This window comes from Athene cunicularia (genome assembly GCF_003259725.1).
Source record: "Athene cunicularia isolate RWA chromosome 1 unlocalized genomic scaffold, athCun1 chr1_part1, whole genome shotgun sequence".
NCBI lineage: Eukaryota > Metazoa > Chordata > Aves > Strigiformes > Strigidae > Athene > Athene cunicularia.
Window position 1 is genome coordinate 10590059 of NW_020799091.1, and position 20861 is coordinate 10610919.

The window sequence follows — 20861 nt, forward strand, 5'->3', positions numbered from 1 at the left end:
TGTGTGTATATATATATATATATATATATATATATATATATATATATATATATATATATATATATATATGTACACACATACATATTTGCTGGAATGGAGGTTAATACTTTGCTACTAATTGTTATTGTCTTTATGGCTTAGTTTTACTTAGCTAATTTGTCACATACTCTTATTTAAGCTGCAAACTGGATTGTTTAGCCTGTTTTTTTTTTATCTCTCTGAGCACCAGAACTAGACAGTGGGAGTTAATGGTAACACAGCTGAGTTTATTTTTGATAAATATTTATCTGAAATTGTGAAGTATTGCTTATGGGGATCAACTCTGGAGATGCATGCTTTTTAGAGAAGTCAGATTCTTCTCTTGTCTGGGATAAGCCCAGAGCAACTTCTGCTGACTTCTTGTCAGTGACAGGAGTTGACTAACAGGAGGCAGAGCAGAGCTGGACCCTTCTCTTTGCAAAGGATGGACGAGGCGATATTTTACAACTTCTACTGCTGTGAAAAACATTGATTCCTGTCAAGTTTTAGGTTCCCATAATGAATGAACCTGATGCTGCCACATTTCCCTGCCCTGAGCTGATGGCTCCATGTGACCAGCCAAACCCAAACCCAAGCAGCTGGGTGCTGCATGACAGTGCGTGGCTTCTTGTGTATCCTGAGCATCTCCAGCGTGCTTCCAGAAGGGCTTGACCACTGGGAGCTGTGCAGTATCTTGCAGGCTTAAATCCCATTGAAGCTAAATGCTGTGTAACCGATCCTTCTGTTTTATCAATTGCATCAAGTGCTTCCTTGGAAGATGAGTTTCAACTGCAAATCCTTGAGTGGAGGACTGGCCACCTCCATTAGCAGTGTAGTGTTTGATGCCCTCAGCATGCCTCGCTGCCAGCCTTGCAATGTCTGCCAGCTGCTCCAAATGCAGGAGAGCCTTCTCCTAGCTCCCACCAGCAGTGATGATGCCAGCATGGCAGCTTCACTGATAATTGAGCATGTGTGCACAAACAAGAAGAGAATCTAAAGATCTTTTCCATGACTGTTAGCTTTGCCATATTAGCAGATGCCGCAAGGACGTGTAGATACTGTTGCAAATCCAAGGGGATGATCTGTTAAGAAAATAGCATTGCTATCTAAGTCTTGTCATCCTTGGGAAGAGTTCAAATGGGGTAAGTTGCACAGTGCAAATTCCAGACCGGGGTCTGCTGTCTTTATATAGTGACAGCCTGGCAGTGTTCCCATATACTGGTATCTGCAAGCGGGAGTTAAATCCCTAGGATGGACTCAGTTTGAGTCATTTTCCAGTGCATAAACATGCTCTGTGCTTCTACTGACAAGTATCTAGCAATAAAACTTTGCATTGTGCACTCAGCATATTACTGCTATCAATTCACAGCTTATGAACAAATATAGCTTTTTGGATCCTATCACATAGGATGGGCTGGATGCTTGGAGTGTCTCCTGGCTAGGCCAGAGAGCTAAATGTTACTAATGCAATGCAGAGTGCTTCCAATAATAGAAAAATGGGCACATGTAAAGCAGGTCCTCTTCAGTCATGTTCTTTGGGCTGCTGGGGCATGCACAGTAATGACCTCGATATCGGGGTATCAGCGTAAAACATCCCTTTGAGAGCCCATAAAAGGTTTTGCTTGGACATCCTCTGTTGCTGCCTGCATTTATATGCTGATGTTTGTGAGTCTTCCTCAGAGGAGAGCATGACAAGGATTGCACCTCACTGCCAACCTGGGGATTTTGCAAGTATTATCTGCATTCTCTTCACATCTTTTGATGGGATGCTCAGGTAGAAAACTTGAGAGGAGAAGAGGTGCAGCTTGTTTTAGCTGCCGTGTGTACACTTGTCGACTGAGACTGGAATAGTCATTTTTAGAAGATGAGAAGAAATGGTGCCCACATGCACTCCCATTAGCTGTGGCAATTTTGTCTCGGAACTTGCGTTTGTTTTTTTCCTGAGGGTGGTAGCTTATTAAGTCAGATTAGTAAATGCAAATCTTAGTTTTCATTAGGAAAACAAAAGCAGATTTCCAGTCCCTATGTTTATGGAAAACAGCCTGAAAACATGACCCTTAGCATCCCTATCCCAAGTTATATAAAAAGACTCCACCAGCACGTTCCTAAAAGTTACCATTTTTAGGTCAGTCTCATGATGAAGTGAAGAAGGAAAGATAAAACTTTTGAGGTTTTTTTAACACTTGCCCTTGATAATACTGCAAATGCAGAATTAATGCTGTAGTAAAATGCCAGTAATAGGAAAAACTCCCTGCAAAAGAAGTCTGGCAAGGCAGGACGTGCAGGGATCATTTTTCAGTTCCTCACAGCACTCTCCATTAGCAGTGCAACAGTGCAGAGCAGTTGTGTGCTCTGAGATGGAGGCTGGAGGTGACAAAAACTCTTATTCTTTGTAATAATAATAGGCAAAGCCAGGCTGCATGCGTCAAAGTATTAAGTGCTAGACATTTGTGCCTAAGAAAAATGCTGCCCTATTGAGGGTAGGAGAGAACTCACAGCCCATTAGTTTCATGGTAATTATGTGATGTTTTGTCAGTGAAAAATGTTCTTTTAAGGAAAGACATGAAGCAGTGACCGATGAAAGCATATGGGTCCATACAGGCTAGAGAAGAGCCAGGCAGGAGGAGATGCTGTGGAAGGGGAGAGACAGGAAGACTGAGGATCGTTTCAAGGGCATAGGGCAGAGAGAAATCTTATGATACAGCATATCATGGGAAAAATTTGTTTTGGTGGAGTCTGAGAAAGTTGTGTGTTTTTCTGTGATTTTTCGACTTAGAGACAATCTGTCAAGAGCAGGGGTTCCTCCAAAGGGCTGTTTTTTCAGGTGTCTGAGGCAAATCAGGGTCTGTGCCCATCCACATGGCTCTGCACCCATTAGTGGGGATGTGTAGATGGTTTTGGCAGTGTGTGGGTAGAGCCTCATGCTTTGTAGGAGCGTGCAGTGCATGTGTCAGGTACTTGTGCTTATACCTCTCTCCCAAATATCCCAGGCAAAGAAATATTCCCATCAAGTGAATCCAACCAAAGAAAATGCTCACAGTAGATGTTTTTGAGAGTGGAGTTTTGGGCAGACTAAGAGCTGTTCAGTGTTAAGACAGGAAATAATCAGGGCAGCGGCAGAAGTTTCAGGGGTGAGTAAAAGGGAGCTCCTTACCCTTTGATTTCACAGCCATGAGCTGCATGCGGGGAGATGGGGAAGCTGCTGCTCCCCTGCATCCAGAGCCAGGGGCACCTCTGCAGGGAACAGCATCCTGAAGAAATGATATCATATAGAAAAATGGGTCTATTTTGCAGAACTTCCCCTTGCCCTCTGAAGGAAAGGGGAGTGGGAAGTTCTATTTCAGTTTTTAACACATGAAAGTCAAACTCTCACCTGACTTGTACTTCATGATGTGTGAATGGAAATGCCCAGGCTGTAAATCAGACCAAGTTTAAGATACCTGTGATACTTCGTAGGGTAAGGAAAGCCATCACAAGTTTTGATAGAGATTCCATGACTACTTCTGACAACAGAGCACCAAACTTTCCTGCATTCCTGCTTACATCAATGACCACAAGTGATCCTGTACCAAACCATTTATTAAGTATGTTACAATTGATCATAATGACTAATTCCAGTGCAGAATCCCTGTTAATCACCACATGAGAAAATGGACTCAGGGACTCAAGCACGACCTCCTGCAGCTTCTCAGTCTTCCCTTGGTGCTGGCATGGCCCAGCCTCCAGGGAGCTGTCAGGAATCTGCCATTTGTGAGCGAAACTGCAGAAGATTGCAGTGAGCTCTCTTGGCATTTGTATCTTCTTTTTGTTTTTTTTCTCACGGGGATCTGCCAGTGTGGATGGAAAGAAATGCTTCATTTCCCAGTTCTGCGTTACTGCTCCAGGCCTGCCTTGGCCCAGCCTAGTCAGCAACAAAGCACAGCTGCAGGGGGCTGCAGTGAGGCTTGGGCAGAGGGACAGATGGTCACATGGATGGATGGTGGCTTTGCTGCTCCTCTGGAGACCTGACAACCTGGCCCTGTTTAATGTGCAAAAAATTTAGTAAAGGTGTGGAAAACCTCATTCTGTCTGCCTGCATGGAGTGAATGGGCTCTATTTATTATTCTGCTTATTCTTATGGAGTGGTAACCAGCTGCTGAAAGGTCTTTGGAGCAGGCAACAAAGTCCGGTCCTCGTTTCAGATTCCTCCTGCTGATCACTCTGAGCAGAGTGGGAAAGTAGGACGGACTCATCCCACTCTTCAGCCCCCTGCCTTATCATCCCATCATCCTTTTGGGAAGGTTGGGCCACTAGAGTTAGCCAAGTTCCAGCTTGAGCTGGATGAGCAGAAGAGGCAACTCTGGTGCCCCATTCTGGTGAATCAGCTGGTCTGAGGGTGACCAGCAGCAGCTGCCACCACCTACACCCCGACCTGTGGAAGGCAAATGACAGAGCTCCTCCATACACTTGCCATGTCAGGAGTTGCAAGACTGATGAGAAGCTAAATAAGTCCCACAGGTTTCACTCAAAAAAGGCATGGTCATCAAAGAGCATCTGCGGAATTAGCAGCTGTGAGCAAAGAGCCACCATCAGGAAATGCAAATGTGTGTAAGAGAGATTGTTGGAAACGCCACGAGGGACATGGTATGGGAGCCAGTCTTGTTTTCAGCAAATCTTCTGCAGCCAAATTAGGGTCTTGCTGCCATAATTTGATATACTTCTGCCAGTAGTGGTCATTCTGTAGAAACAAGTGTCTTTAAGGTATGTCTGTTTTATCACAGCAATATCACAGAAAGAAGAAATGCAGCTTGGAATGTTTTGAGATGGTGATTAAATTGGTCAATTAAGTTGATACTTAGCTATAATGTATGAAAAACATCTGAGTGTAGAGAAGAGCAACCACAGATTGTGTATCTTTCTGTTTAAGCTTCTGCTTCAAAGCAAGGTCAAGACTAGTGTACTCTTGGTGTAGCTACCCAGCTTGACAACTCAGCCTGTTTGTGAAGCACTGAAGCAGGCTCTTTGTTTTATCTCCTCTTTCTTCTACCCAGGCAGAGTATAGGTGAAGTGTCCTCAGTGTGTTGAAGTACAACAGTCAGAGGCAGTAGGTGGAAAGCTTGAGATTACAACTGTAAACTGCAGCAGAGAAGCCTGGGGACTGTTCAGTAATGGACTGTGGCAGCGACCCACCAGAAGATAGAAATAGCTATTAGCTGGGTTCTGTTAGGTAAAAAGCGCATGCCTGGGCAGAAGGTGTATGCAAGAGTAGCCCAGTAAAACTGTTTTTAGACCTTAAGGATACCTTGTATGTACTTGAAGAGAATTTAAGGTATGTTCAGGAAAGTCCTTCTTTACTAAAAATGAGTGCAATATAGGAAAGGACTTATAAAATGTGCCTCCAGCATTTTGCAGGGAGAAGCTGACATGGGGAAGTGTTGAGAGCTGTGAAGTAAATTTTTCTTGCCAGCTTTCTAGTGGGTTCAGCAGTTCTTTTGTGTACAGCATAATCTTTGGTGGGGGGTAGAAAACATAAGGCAGTGGGGCAAGCCAAGCACTTTGAGTTCCCTGGATGAAAGTTGAAAGTGAAGGTCCCAAGTCCTGGTTTTCTATGTGCTGTCCCCATATTTAACATGAAGCATGGGTTTCAGATCTGGAGCAAAGCAAGTGTGGTCCCAGCATGAGATGGTGGAGTGCCACAGGGCTGAAAGAGCATTCATTTCCCGGCTTCTTTGCCCTCTAATGAAATTAGCTTTTTGATAATTTGCCCAGATTTACACATCTGTACAATAGATATTAATGTTCCTTCCATTCAGCCTGATTGAATCAAATGTATTTACGTTGAAGGAAGAGGTCTGCACATCCAATACACAATTTCTTGCTGACATGGGAAGATTAAGGCCACGTCATACTGAGATGGCTTGTGGTGGCAGTCAGTGGCACACTGTGTGCAGCACTCACTGGGCTTTGCTTGTTGACTTTGCAGAGGCCAGTGTGGTGGTGTTTCTGCAAGGGTTTCTTTTTGTGAAGCACTGAATTCCTCCTTTTAGGATAAATGGGAACATGACTGAGTGGGTTTGGGCTACCTCATCTACTTGCGCCTTGTTCCACATGGCTCAGTTCATATGCATCTCACTTTACTTCTGGCACCTACCAGTAGTGTGTAAATTAAACCTTCTCATCCCACCTGTAATTAAGGAAGAATAAGGCCCTTCTGGGGGTAGTTCAGGTCTGAAATGGGATGGCTTGGGCCATGTGAAGTTTCCTGACCCTCCTTGCCAGGGAGGTGGATGATGGGGCTTCCAGCTTGAGTGGTCACACTTGAGTGGGATGGGCTGGATGTTAGGGGTAGATTTTCCATGTTTCAGTGGTTTTGGAGCAACTTTTCACATCAGTTAAAAAATAATAAATTCTGTAATGCTGTGTTTAAACAGTCGAAAATCAAAACAACGTTTAATTGACGCCAAATTAATTTTTGGAGGAAATTTTCCTTCCTGGATGCTTTCCAAGTGCTCTATTTTTGTTATCATTCAGAATGAAGGCCAGATTTTGAAATCTCAGATTTCACTGAATGAAACTTCCATCCCCTGCTCACTCCAGTCATTAACTGTTTGCAGTCTGATGTCGGGGATCCAGTGAGCGGCCCGTCACGCTCGTGTTCCCAGAAATGGCTTCTCAGCACTGTCAGGGCAGAGGTAGATGGAGCCAATTATTTCCCCAGGCAGTTTGCCAGCAAAGTCAATGGTGGGCCTGAAATTTGTTGCTGAAGAAAAAGATGTGAGCAAAGCTGACTGACTTTAGCCAGGTTGGTTTTTTTTTTTAATGATGATTTAATTTTTATCCAAAAAAGGGAGAATTTTTCAGCACAGAGGTTATCTACATGTTTTAGTCTCTCTCCTGATGTGTTAAGGTGCTTAACTGGAGTGGACCACTGGTTGCTGGACCCTTAGGTCATACAGGACTGGAGATTCACTCAGGGTCCCCGCAGGTTGAAATGCCTCCCACAGCCTCCTTTTATTTGCATGGCCAGAGAAAGCCTATTCAGATGCCTCCTATCTTAGTCTTCTTTATTGCTTTCCCCTCTTTCTGTTTTCAGGCTGTCCAGCACAGATCTGTGTGAATTGTTTGGCTTCTTCACATATTCTGTATCTCATGATCTCTCTATCCTTGCAAGTAAAATGGGCCAGGCACAGCACAGCCCACATCCATGGGGCTGAGGTTTCTTGCACATTAGGGAAGGGCAGCAGCATTCAAGCTGGCAGCTATAAACAGTCCTTGACATAGGCTGTTCTCAGGCAGAGCCTGGGCATTGTGTAGGAAGGGAGTAGCTGCTGCACGCCAAAATTTTTCTGGAGAATGTGCTAGTAGTTCAGCAGAATGGACAATTGTGAGGCAGTGCTCAGGTCCACAAGCTCTGCTAGTTCAGATGCAGCCCAGGCTGCCACTTGTTTCTGGTGGTGGCACTTGCATAAGGCTGGGCATTGAGGGGCTGAGCCATGGCAGTGCAAACTCCCTTCCTGCTGTGTCTCAGCACTGTGTCATAATGTCCCTATCACTGCTGCTAGTGAGGTGGCAGCTTACCTCTTGTGCACATTGCCCAGGGCCTGTGAGCTGTCCTCCTGAAGTGGCCCTTGTCCTTGTCTCTCTTCCAGACAAAGAGCACTTGAAGGAGAAAGAGAAGTTGGAGATGGAGCTGGCAGCTGTGCGCTCTGCCAACGAGGACCAGCGGAGGCACATCGAAATCCTCGACCAGGCTCTAAACAACGCACAAGCCAAGGTCATCAAACTGGAAGAGGAGGTGAGGCATTTGCAACATTTTTGTGCCTGAGGATAGTAGTGGCTCATGGTTAGGGCTTTCTTCATCCAAGTCCTGAATCTCTTCTAGCCATGGTATGGTAGATCTTCATGCATCCTATGTACAGGCCCTCTTATAGAGAAAATGCGTAGTTATACAAGACTGAGCCAAACAAGCAAGCAAAAGAGACCAGAGCCTTCAACATATAACCAGGAGCAACACCAATCTCAACTAGCTGCTTGTTGAGGTAATGGTAGGACTTAACAGAAATATCAAATAGAAAGCATGCTACTCACAGACTTGGGACTGTGATACAAACGTGATGTTGGTGCATCCTGTTTCTCCCCAGAGAATGCCAGGAGGCTTTTGAAATGTGCTCAACAGCACTGGGCTTGGTAATTTCACATCTAAATGGTGGTCTTAAAAGATCTGGCTGATCTGGCTGGAGGCAGACTGTCCAGGATTTAGAGGTACAAAGAGCTGCAGGTTTTGTTTGAGAGCTGAAAAAAACCCTATCATACCATGAGACCCAAGAAGTGCCGTCTGTGCAAAACTCCCCAGTGGTCTTCAAACAATAATCCTATAAGCACGATAGTGAAAATTTGGGTAGGAAGAGAAATCCCAGGAACAGAGGGCTCTTCAAACTGACAGGCAAATACAGAACAATATCGAGTAGCTGGAAGTGGAAACTGAACAAATTCAAAGTGGAAATAATGCTCAGTTTTAACTCTAACTAAGAGCTATGTTGTCAGTTGGAGATCTCTAAGTCTCAGTGTTTTATGTTCCTCAAGGACCTTCAGTCAGCAGGTGTGGGTTTAATAACAAGTTGAAAGTCTGTGCATTCTGGCAGATCAGGCAAGACTGTCAAAACAGACCTTTTGGGGCCTAAAATCTCTGTCCATGGGACCAACAAAGAGGAAGGATGTCTTATGGGGAATAAAGAAAGATAATCTTTACAATTTGAGTGGGCAGGTCATTGGTGAGGGGAAGGCCATTGGTGCACCTCTACCCTAGCAGACTTGGAGAGGTTCACGCTCTGGCACAGACTGCTGGATGGTCTTGGGCAGGTCTGTTCCCTTTCAGTGCCTCATTTCCCACTGGCACCCTCCCAGGGCTGGCCTGGTGGTGAATCCACAGGAGCCCACTGGGTGCAGGGATGCAAGGGGTCTTGTGAGGAGCAAGGAGAGGTCTTATCTCAAATACCTGCAAGTAACTTAAGTGCAGGTTACTGTCTTGGAATGATGAAGGGTGAAGTGACCTCAGTGATATTTGAATGGTTTTTTTACCAGGGTACCCAGCATGACTGACCCCCTGTCTAATGGTATTTAGAGTCTGGAAGATGGAAGGTACTGAAGTGCTGAAGACATTGCGTTTTGTTCCTGACCATTAGACCATTCTGACTTCCTGTTTAGAAATATTTTAAAAACTCCAGTCCCTCTGGTGGATACACCTAGCAGCAAGAAGAGAATCACATTAAGTTTAACTGCTCCTTTGTTAGACTAAAGCCTGCTCACTGTCCCAGTTTATTAGGGGTGGTCCCTGTGGGGTAGCTGCAGGAGCCAGCATACCTTTAACTTAACCTAATTCACTTGATGCTATTTGCCTTCTGTTTGCATTTAATTACAAAGTGGCTGAATAAAGGAGTGTTTTAGATGGCAACACCTGCTCCTGCAGTCACTGCATCACACAGCAGGTGGGAAGAAATACGTTTAGCTCCTGGCTTCTCCGCAGACTGTCAGTGTGGTATTGGCAGGTAACATTGACTTGCTGAACACACACCACTGAAGGCAGCAGAAGCATAAATGCAGATTTCCAGGCAGGTGGTATAAGAAGCCACCCTGTGCCTGCTGGGTTGTAGTAAATATGTTTGCAGCCTTAGGGCTCCATCTCTTAAGAGCTGTGCAGTTGCCAGTTTCCAGTCTAGTCATCCAACAGAAATGTGTCTCTGCTGGGGACAGGAGCTAGGATCCTGGATTGTGTACTGGTGGAGCTGAGGAGAGGACACATATTCCCCTCTAGAGAGCTGCTAACCTCCTGCCCGGGGTGTGGTAGATGTTAGAGAGGTGGTAACCTCCTGCCTGGGGCACGGTAGATCTCACATGTGACAATATGTGAGGGTGATGCAAGGGTATTTGCCAGAGTGTCTGTCAGAGCCCTCAGTCTGAGAAAGCCTATATGACCTGGTAGTGCTTAACTGGTTTTATCATTCTAGGGGGAGTTTGAATTAATTTTATCCCAGATGCCATGTTTTAATTGTTCAAGGCAGTGGCATGCAGCTCGGGTGACGTGCAGTTAATCTGTGGCTGCCAGCATGCGCCCGGGCTCCTGTGCTCCCTTTCCCTGGCTTTTGCCTTGTTTCATCACTAAATCAGAGCACCTTTTCAACAGGTCTCTGATGTTTCTGGAGTTCAGTTTGACACATATGCAGCAGATACTCTTGAGGTTATGACCCTTCATCTTAAACCAGGGATTTTTACTGTAATTTGGAAAATATTCAAGGAAACACAGAACCACTCAAATGAAAATGACTATTATTATTAACAGAGCTCTACCTCATGCACTGCTTTGTAAATCCACGCAGATTTCTTCTACCACCAGAACGCAATTAAGTTTAAAATGTTTTTAAATCAAGACTTGAGAAATAGGCAGTAGCTACTCAGTTGAATTAACATAAGATAGTGTGCTATGTAAATCTACATTATCCTGAGTACCTGCTAGCAGAAGGATTTAATTCAAAAACATGTAGGTGGTATTATCACCACATGTCATTTAGGAGACTGCTGCTGCTGGAATTGTGTGTTTGGTCCACGCTTTAGATAGAAGACTGAATAATTAGAGAGGCTTCAGAAAACAGCTGTAGAATTTATTTGGGGCCCAGAAGCTGTTCTTTACTGTGAACAATTAAAGTGAAGAGGTGGCTGAGCTCCAGTCTGTGCTCATGAACTTGAAGAAGGGATTCCTGTCAGCCAGATTAAACGTTACCCTTTAACATAAGAAGAAATCATGAGATGCAGTGTTTAGGGGCTGAAGCTGAGCAAATCAGGCTGGAAATAAAGAGTTAGAAACAACCTACTTAGGGTGAAGTAGATTCTCTATCTCTTACAGTCTTTAACTCAAATCTCATATCTGTAGAATCAATACAAACTCTATTATCTCAAACTGGAGTTATGTTCCTAGTGCAGATATTTTTCCAAGACCCACTCATCTTTACACAGATTTATTTGCTTGGATCATACCCTTTTAGCCTTAGCTCGTCTTCATCTTTATTTTCCTAATCCCTGGGACAAGGGCAGTGTTCAGGCAAATTTGCTGATCTGGTGAATATGTGAATTGTTTCATTAAATGCTTCTTGCTCTAGTAGATCACAATTTGGAAACAGAACAAGAAGTAATTTGCTTAAATTGCATAAGAGTAAGACAGATTAGGCATTAGGGTAAAAGTTTTCTGGCAGTAAAGGAAAATAAGCCGTGAAGTAGTTTGCAGGGGGAGGTTGTGGAGTCCCTACCACTGGAGGGTTTTGTAAACTGATATACAGACAGGCACCAGGTTTTAGGTAGAGTTGATCCTACCTTTCAGCAGGAGCATGGACTGGTACCTCTCCAGGTGCCATCCATCTTTTTTTTCAGGTCTGTGTGCCTGTGAGGTAGTGGACCTTAGTATCATGTATTTCTGATTGCAGTACCCCTCCCTTACAGATGCATACTGCACTGACAAGCCCATTAATTTAAATGACAACATTTTGTACTTCATTTTTTAAACGTGTGGGTGAATTTTTTCTTTATGAATCTACAGGCAGGATAGAAAAGTCAGAATTGGCTCAAGAACCTTTCTATAAATTTATGAATGTGGGAACTGTCTTGTTGCATATCTTCAATAAAAATTGTTTTCTAAGGCAGTGGACACGTGTGCATTGCCTCACCCACATGGGCAGAGGTGCACTCATGTGTGAGTGTGTGAACCCTGGGCTTTAGAAGGCTTCTGCAAAGCTAAAATCTGACTGCTGTGATATGGATGGAGCCTCCAGCATCTGGCAGGACGTGGGGGTGCAGTTGAGGTCTGTTTCAAAGAGGGACCCCGGGGGAGCCCTTTCCCCTCTCTGTTTGACACTGGTGTGGCTGGGAGGTAGCACAGGCACCTTCCTACTGCCAAAATAGCACATTCAGCAAGAAGGCACCGCTCTGTCTGTCTTGCCAAGTCCTGCACTCCCCAGGAATGCAATCTTCGTGCTGCTGCCAGAGACTAGTGGGGATTATAATCTCATTAATTTTCATGGAAAGCCCCGGCAGCCATAAGCGTTGGCCTGTATTATGGCAGGGCTAGGGAGGTCATGCTGCCAGTTGTTGGCTCTGTCTGGGAAGGATTGTTTAGGCCAAGCTTTGCTTTTGCTGTGAGCAAGACTGTATTTCACTTCACCCATGACATGGATGGATGGATGGATGGATGGATGGATGGATGGATGGATGGATGGATGGATGGATGGATGGATTTAGGGTAGCAGAAGAGCAATTTCAAGAAAAAGTTATTTTATTATCATTGTAATCAGTGGGAGGGAACCTAGTTAAATTCAGCATCACACAACTAAAAAAACAAACTTACTTGCATAATTGGAGTCCTGGCCTAAGCAGAGGACTCTGAGTGAAGGGGAGTCCCACGGAGCTGGGGGACCCAGCACTGGTGTTTATTTGCTCCACACTCCCAGGAACAAGGCAGCAAACTTCTCACTACAACCCCTAGATATTCAGACACAGGTATTTTGTGACTATAGCTCCTGTATCATAGCTCGCATTGCAGTTAATTTCAATAGTGATGTAAGTACTTAAAAAAGAAGTAGGCACTAGGATATCATTTTGGCCTTGGTCTCACCAGCTCACAGCACCTCTCCAGCCTCTCTTATTTATCTAGTTCCCCAGTGTTGACTGGAGTTAATGTGTTTTTCTGCCTCCTGTTTTGCTTCTGAAGAATTTCAGGTCTCAAACAAGTGTACAAATAAATGAGGGAGACTGGAAGTCCTAAAGAGGATCTTAGTGATAATGGCAATGACCTCAATCATCCCCCATTAATCCCCAGGCTGTAGATGGGGTCCAGCTGAGGTTTGGCAAAGTGTGATCCAACATTCAAGCCAATTCACCCTTTCCAAGTCAGGGGATTGTCAAGAGTGTTTTGGGATCTTTTGGGGTTCATTGAGGTATTTTGGAGATTGAAGCTTCAGTTTGTGTATGCTGTTGCTCTCTCTACTACAAGGCAGATATCTTTAGAAAGGTAAGTTTATTCATGCTTGTGAAGAGAAAATTCATGACAAAAGGTTGGGGGAGAAGAGGAGAACTAGTTTTCCTGAGCTTGGGACTGCAGCCCATAGGGTGAGGAGGCAGACCCCGCTGCTGCAGCCCCATCAGCGAGTTTTTGGGTCAGCTTACATGCTCCCCAGGGGTGAGAACAGCTCACGGACACCCAGATGTGCCTGTCTCCCGTGAGCTCTCCCCTTCTCAGTGCCAGATTTTGGCTGGTAGTCAGGTTTCAGCACAGGCTTTGCTGCCCATCCCAGTGCCCGGTGCAGCTGATGCCCAGCATGTTTGTTGTCTGCAGCCTTCTCTCCCCAAGGGCTCTCAAGCCTGCCAAGTCCTACCATGAGCCCTGATCGCGATACCCTGTGGTGTCACTGAGAGCCTGGTGGCCAGAAGAAGTGGGGATAGCCGCTAAGCACTCTGAACATCTGCAGTCCACTTGAAAATTCCTGTTGGTGTATGCTGCTTGAGCAACCTCTGGCCTTAAAACCCTATATTGCAAAATCTTGTGTCATGTTTAGCCCTTCAGTATTTGTATTATATACATCAGGAGGGTCTGGCTTTAGTTGCCAGCACATCTATAGATTGGCATGGCCAAGCCCATGAGGCAGACAGAGGTGGAGTGCTTCTGGCTGCTAGTACTTCGTTTGTTCCACCTGCATTGAACAGATACGCAGGGTTGAAAAAAAGACTGTTTCAGTGCAGACAATGTGCCAAATGTCACCAGTCAATAAGACCCACCGTGATTCCTCTTAGCTGAGGCCAGCCCGTGTGCTTGCCCAAAGAGTATCCACCAACATGGTGGCTCTTGCTTAGAAATGGCCAGGGGAGTTCATGGCTAGCAGATCCCCAATGGGTGGAAGATCTGGGCAGCATTCCCTCTGAAAGGGGTAGTAGAGCTGCCCCAGCAGTGCCTTCTGTGCCCTTTCCTTGCCCATTAAAGGGGCACCATTCTTCCCCTGGAGAGGCTCTTTGAAGCAAATGGCCAAAGCCGTGCTCGAGCCCAGTGCGTGCCTGCAAGTGCGTGGGGGTCCCGGTGGCCCAGGGTGGGGGTACAATGCCCCCAGCACTGCTGAGCCCCTGTCCCCCACAGCTGCGCAGGAAGCAGGCCTATGTGGAGAAGGTGGAGAAACTGCAGCAGGCGCTGACACAGCTGCAGGCGGCCTGTGAGAAGAGGGAGCAGATGGAGCGGCGTCTGCGCACGCGCCTGGAGCGGGAGCTGGACTCACTGAGGATGCAGCAGGTGAGGACGGGGTGGTCTGTGTGGGACCCCAGCGTGGGGCCTTTGGCGTTGCTTTTAAAGAGGGACAGTTTTGCAGCCCTGTCAGGTGCCACCTTGCTTTTGGGGTCAGGTCGTTGGACCTGAGCTTTTCCTTTGGATGGGGTCATGGGTGTTCCATCATTGGCAGTGTTCAAGGCCAGGTTGGATGGGACTTTAAGCCACCTGATCTAGTGGAAGCTGTCCTTGCTCACGACAGAGGGGATGGACTTAGGTGATCTTTGAAGGTCCCTTCCAACCGAAACCACTCTGTGATTCTAACTCCTGATCTTCAGTGGAGGATGGGGGAGCTCCACAGTGGGGCTGTTGGACCCAGCCAAGCCCTGCCTGCTCTGTGGCTGGGAGGTCCTGGTTCCCTTGCCCAAGGACAGGCAGGGCCCCCATGTGTTCCCCAACACCTGCTGGGGGAAAACATCCTACCAGATTTCTCTCCAGCAATCACAGATTATGCAAGATCAGCTCCACACTGTGGAGGAGAGGCAAGGTTTTATGCATGTGGGCATGAGATTTAGCCCTCAGATTTTGGCTGATCTTTCATTGGAAAAGCAACATGGGATGATGCAGGATTTGTTGGGAGCAAGAGCTTGGCCTGTATTTGTTCTGGGCAAAGCTGATGTACACAGTTCAGAGAAACCTCTCCCCATCACAGATCTGGAGACAAATGGTGTCATGTTCAGACAATAAATATTTAAGCATCAGTCCAGTCCAGAATGGACTAGAAGTGTAGCTTTGCATTTCTGTGTACATCCCCTTGTTTTTTGGCAGCCCTGTGTCCTTGGAGGGATAGTGTTATGCTTGTATTTTATGCACAGTTATTCCTTTGTTATTCCTCTTCCATTCCCAAGTCCCATAGTCCAGGGGACCTGAAAAATTGGAAAAAAAAAAAAGCACAAGGAGGTTGCAGGGAAAATTTCCAGGCTGTAGCCAGCACCAAGTGCCAAATACACGGACATTGGCTCCAGAGGAGAACATGCAGATGTACTAAGTGTATCAAACCACTGCTTGGGGAAAAAACAGCAACATAAGCAAAGCATGACGCGCTTGTAACTCTTGAAGGGCTCACTCGTATCTCTGTCAACGTATGCATCTGCTGCTACCATAACCCTTCCTTATTTATGAGCCATTAGTGGAGACCAAAGCAGCTGTTACACAGGGCTTGTCTGCCAGAAAGCAGAGGGGTTGATCCTGCCGGCAGCATGCGATTGGGAAGTAGCTCTACAGGCAGTATCAGCGGTTTGCAGTCATGCAGTGTCCAGACCTGAGAGCATCCCCTTCTTGCTGGCAGCCCCAGGGCAGGGCAGATTCCCCCAGCACCCTTCCAACAGCATCACTCTCACTGATGGTCTCTGGAGACCCTTCCCATGCATCTTGGCTATTCCTTGGTGCTGTGTAAGTGCATTAAGTCTTTCTTGCCCTGTCTGCCATGGGCTTGCTGTTCCTGTCTTCTTCCAGTAGCTCTTCTCAGTTGCCCCTTAGCCTTCTCTCATCAGTTTAACAAAGAAATTACATGGGGTATGACAGGTTAATGCTGGTGTAAATGAAAGAACATTTGAGAAAAATACTGTTAAAGTTCAAGTGAAGATAAAACTAGAACTAGGAAAGGTTTTGTTCTCTGGGCTGGAATACAGGGACAAATTGATATATTAAGTAACTGGGATGGACTGTCGTTGAAGTCCTTGTCTTGGGAGTTCAGGGTACATCTGTTCATTTTGGCAGAAAATTCCTTTGTAACTTACAGATTGCTTCATTATAATTATTTTTTTTTGGCACTGTAATTAGTAATTGGATTTTGGGTTCCTATAGTTCTCAAATGCCTGCACCAGTTCCTTCTAGTAAGCTTTAAGAAGAAAGATACTCTAACTTCATGTCTCACCTATCATCTTTGAGAGGAGACTTTGGGATATTTTTTACTATGGTTATTTATACTTTTTGTTTTATGAGCCACAGTGCTGCAATGAAGCATGTTGCATCAATATGCCCCAATTTTTTAACTTTAGAGCTGTCTTCTCTGAGTTATCAAAGTTGTATCTACTGAAATGTTTTCTGGTCACGAAAAAAAGAGCTTTTTTCTCCATTTTTCCGGAGTCAGCAGAAGAGATGCAGCTCACAAGGAGACCACGAGCCAGAATCTGTTCTGTTCCTGGCTTGTTGGTAACCGAGTCCAAATGGCAGATCTTCATTATTGCTGACGCATAAGCTGGGACCAAAAAAAAATCCCTTTGACTTAGCATTGCAGGCTGAGCGTGCAGGGCTGGCAGAGGCTTTGACTCAGAAGACAGGCACCCGTGATGTCCCAAGATTCTGTTTACAGACCAGGACCATGCTTCCAGACTGTTACATTCCTGCCAGAGATTTGACAATATTTGAAGTGTAAGCGCTATTTTTTGCAGAGGCAGAGTCACACCGTTGCTCCTAAGGACTGCTCCAGAGAGCAGCTTCCAAACACATTGTTACTGCACCAAAGACAAAGCCTACAGCCCTCCCCTGGTATCTCTTGTTTCCCGTAAGCAGGAGATCAGTGCTAGAGGAGGAAATGTGGTTTGGAAAATGGAAACGTTTGCTTCAGCCCTTCTTTGCAGTGTGATGGTACAGCTTTGCTGGTGGAAGTTCGTGGTATAGCACAGATGAGAAACCGCTGCTCCCGAGACATGGTTTCCCCTTTAACACACTACTGTGCACCATGGTGTGTAACAAATCTCTTGCATTTTTTATTGAAAAAAATACGTACTTATACTGAGTTCTCCCAGAGCTTCATGCCTTTCCCCTTGGTATGAGTTCATCCCACCCAGGCTCTGCTGAGCTTAGGACCAGATCTCCATCCTCCTCTAACCAGCAGTGAGAAGAGCTTGAGGCAGCTACCCATGCTGCTTAGGTGCTTTAATTAAATGTCTGTAACTGGGTGGAATAAATCCTGCCTGGATAAGTGACTTCCTTGCACCATAGATGCAAAGGGTCATGCATCCATTGCTGCTTGTCAGCATCCCATGGGAACCACCTCACAGTGCCTGGGGATCTTCTTCCCCACCAGTCAAAAAGTTACCTGCTGCACCACAGAAAGCATCTCCTGAGGACACGTGATAACTAATGTTCTAGAAGAGACAGGCATAAATCCACGTCCAGGGTATTTTCCCAGCTGCTCTTTTAAATAGGTTACATGTAGCTAGGTTATATACCACTTTTTTTCCTGCTTTTATATATAAACCCTTTGTTAATAACTGTCTGTGCATACTGAGCACTGCCCAGCCATGTGATGAAATCCCAGCAAGGAGAGTATCTTTTAAAGCTTCATTGCTTCTTTTTCCTACCACTTTTTTTCCTACTTTTTTCCCTTGTCTTGAGGTAGCCCATGAAATCCCTGCACATCCAGGGAGCAGCCAGATCCCTACTTCTGTCAGCATGGTCCAGAGAAGTGTGTGCTGGGATTGCACATACGGTCAGCCTGCCTTGTCCTCCTGCAACCTTAGGGGTTTAGCCTGGGGTTTTCACCCGCCCTTGTCAAAAGACATGGGGTGTCTTTGCATGCTCCAGAGAAGTGGGTAAATAAGGGCCATCAGATCCCACACTTGGCAGAGAGTGAATATCTGTTGCTCTTTCCATCGGCAGAGGCAGGGCAGCTATCAGGCAAGCAGCCTCCCGGAGCACAATGCCCCAGCCCTGATGGAGCTGGTGCGGGAGAAGGAGGAGAGAATCCTGGCCCTGGAAGCTGACATGACCAAGTGGGAGCAGAAGTACCTGGAGGAGAGTACGATCAGGCACTTTGCGATGAATGCTGCAGCCACAGCTGCAACAGAAAGGTAAGATGTTGATGCAAGCAGGCAGCTCTCTTCACTGTTGAAAGCATGGGGGAATAATAAGGAATGGGTATTTTCTTAAGGCTGGGTTGCTTGCCTTTCCCTGCTGAGTCACACCACCAGGATTAATGTTCCTCTCCATGGTGTCGTGCCAGTGAGATACAGTAGACGGATAAGACAGGATTTACACTTCTGACCAGATCCAAAATTTTATCAAATCCAGGCACTAGACTCAAGCAATACTCTTAACAGCAAAGTCTCAGGCTGCCAAATTGCACAGCATAGGTAAGGCAACTCCCCAGTGCACCAATGGAGCAAGCAGGGACTGTTGGTCTATGGCTGTATCCATCCCACAGTCTGCAACATGGTTGTCTAACCTAGTTTTAAAAACCTGTAACAAGGAAAATTTTGTGGCCTAAGCCCCCTGTTTCCATGCTTCGTTATGCTTCAACTTAAAAAAGTTTTCCTGATAGCTAAAGCTAAACCTCTTTACTGCAAATTACCTCAATCAATTCTTGTCCTTCCCAGGTGTATATGATGAACAGCAGATCACTGTTGACCTTGTAACAGCCTTGTAAATACTAGAAGACAGATATCCCCTGATGTATCTTCCCTGGCCTGAACTAATTTACTTCCTTAATCCATTCCTCACATGTCCTAGTCTAAATTCCTTCCCATTTCCATTACATTTGCCTGGACTGCCTCCAGTTTGTCTGTGTCAAAGTATGGAGCCCAAAAAACACACATGACACTGCAGTGAGGCTTTCCAGCTTTGCAGTGAGGAGGACGGGATAATAAACTTCTTGCCCCTGTTTCTTAGAAGCCAAATCTCATGGAAATGTCCGAAAATGAGATTTCCCTTTGAAATGTGGTTAAGTGCATGACTCAGAATGATCCTTTTCTTTTGCACTCTAGTCTAGGTAGCAATTCCTGTGCTATTTTTCACCTTTGAAAGGGTACAATTTTGTTTCTTGTTTGCGATGTAGTCTTGTTGACTTTGGGACCATTTCCACAGGGAGTGAGTCCCTCTGATGTCTGACCCTGTCCATCAGGATCCTTGTTAGCCCCATGGGTGTCACCCATGATTTCGGCATGCTCTCAGCTGTTCCATCAGCCCAGTTAATTAATGGTGTTAATGACTAAACCCAATCTAAGAGTAGCCCCCAACAAGATGACCCAGTGCCAGATGGCCATCCACTTGACAGGCAACCATTGCTGGCTTGCACTTCGAACATGGGTTTGGGGTTTTCTTTGTGAGTGCCAATCTCACTTGCAAAAGCCACCCTTGTGGTCTCAGGAGCCCGACTCACTGTGTTGAACTGCTTTGCCAGGGATGCCTCAGCCCCGAGCCACTCACGCAATGGCAGCTACGGCGAGAGCGCGCTGGAGGTGCGGGGCTGGCAGGAGGAGGAGGAGATTGTGCAAGCCAACCGGCGCTGCCAGGACATGGAGTACACGTAAGGGGCTGTACCTGCTTGTCATGGTGTTTGGGCTGGGTTCAGATAAACCAGGATGACCTTCTATTCCTTCATGCAGGCCTGGAAAGGATGGGCTTAGCTTCGCTTTGACTTAATTTTGTTCTTCAGCATTAAAACAGAGATTAAAGAGTTGCTGTTGTTAGATAAATTCATCCCTACCTTCCTGTAAAACCTTCTCTGTGCCAAAAACAACCTTCTTGGAAAATAGAGACTGTTCCACTATTAGAAGTAGGTTGGCATGCGAGGTAGCTCAGTGCTTGTTTAATCTCGGTGAAAATCCCACTCTGGAAACAGGAGTATCTGGTCATAAATAAACTTCTTTGGATACAAGATTAATGGTAAATGTTGGAGATACTTCCCATTTTCAGCATACAAGTGGACATGTGGCTGTGTAGTTCAATGAGCATTAGACCTGGGCAGTATTTTTAATCCAGGCTTTTTCCCTGGTGAAAGTGACCTTTTAATGAGTAAAAATCCCTTGAGAAAGTTTGTATATTTCTCTAAGTTTTTACTGAAAAAACTATTTAAAATCTGTTTTTCGATGTTGGCTTCCCCACAAGAACACCAGTCTGCAGACACTTTTATAAAAAGGTGTATTTGTTGCTTGTGGAAAATACCAGTGATTGTTTTTGCTGAGTTTGGGTTTTGTTTTCTACTCAGAGATGCAAGCTAGTCCTGCTTCCAGTGAAGTAATGGAGTTTTGCCATTGGCTTCATTAAAGATAGATTAGGATCTTGTGTTTTCATTGCAAATTAGACATCCGATTGTGAAAACTAATGCCAACATGAAGTTACTAGCTATCTCTCTGTACGTATAGGTTTTCCAGATGTGGCATTTTTAGCTTTCATTGCTTCACAAAATGCAGCTGCATTGGACTGTACATCACATTCAAGCTATAATCATCTGGCTGTCATATTGTACATATGCAATTATTTTTTTTAAAAATGTGGTTTTGTAGTCTTTTAGTATGATTTGGTGTTAATCATTCTTGGAGAAAAGTCTCAGATAATCCTGGGGTTTTGTGATTTGAGAGTCTTTGGGGTCTGTGTGAGAGAAGTAGCGAGCTTTGCTTGGCTCTGTACACCATGTGCTGATCATTTCTGCAGCAGTGAGCCCAACCCAGCCGTTAGAGAAACCAAAGGGAACCTTTCTGCTCGCTTCAGCAGGTCTTCAGTCCAACTGATGACAGACCTGAATCATGGGACTAACTCAGCCTGCCAAAGCAGGGTTTCCACATTTGGC

The 20861-nt window shown here is 45.5% G+C and overlaps 1 protein-coding gene across 3 annotated transcripts in view; it reads left to right on the forward strand.

The window, feature by feature from the left end:
• The window catches only part of AMOTL1 (angiomotin like 1), an 81512-nt gene that overhangs the window by 54661 nt on the left and 5990 nt on the right, over nt 1-20861 (forward strand). For all 3 annotated transcript variants that reach the window (XM_026848967.1, XM_026848975.1, XM_026848984.1), the window contains 4 exons: nt 7647-7792; nt 14165-14314; nt 17954-18144; nt 19473-19598. In XM_026848967.1, coding sequence (XP_026704768.1) covers nt 7647-7792; nt 14165-14314; nt 17954-18144; nt 19473-19598 — 613 coding nt within the window. The remainder of the gene's footprint in view (nt 1-7646; nt 7793-14164; nt 14315-17953; nt 18145-19472; nt 19599-20861) is intronic.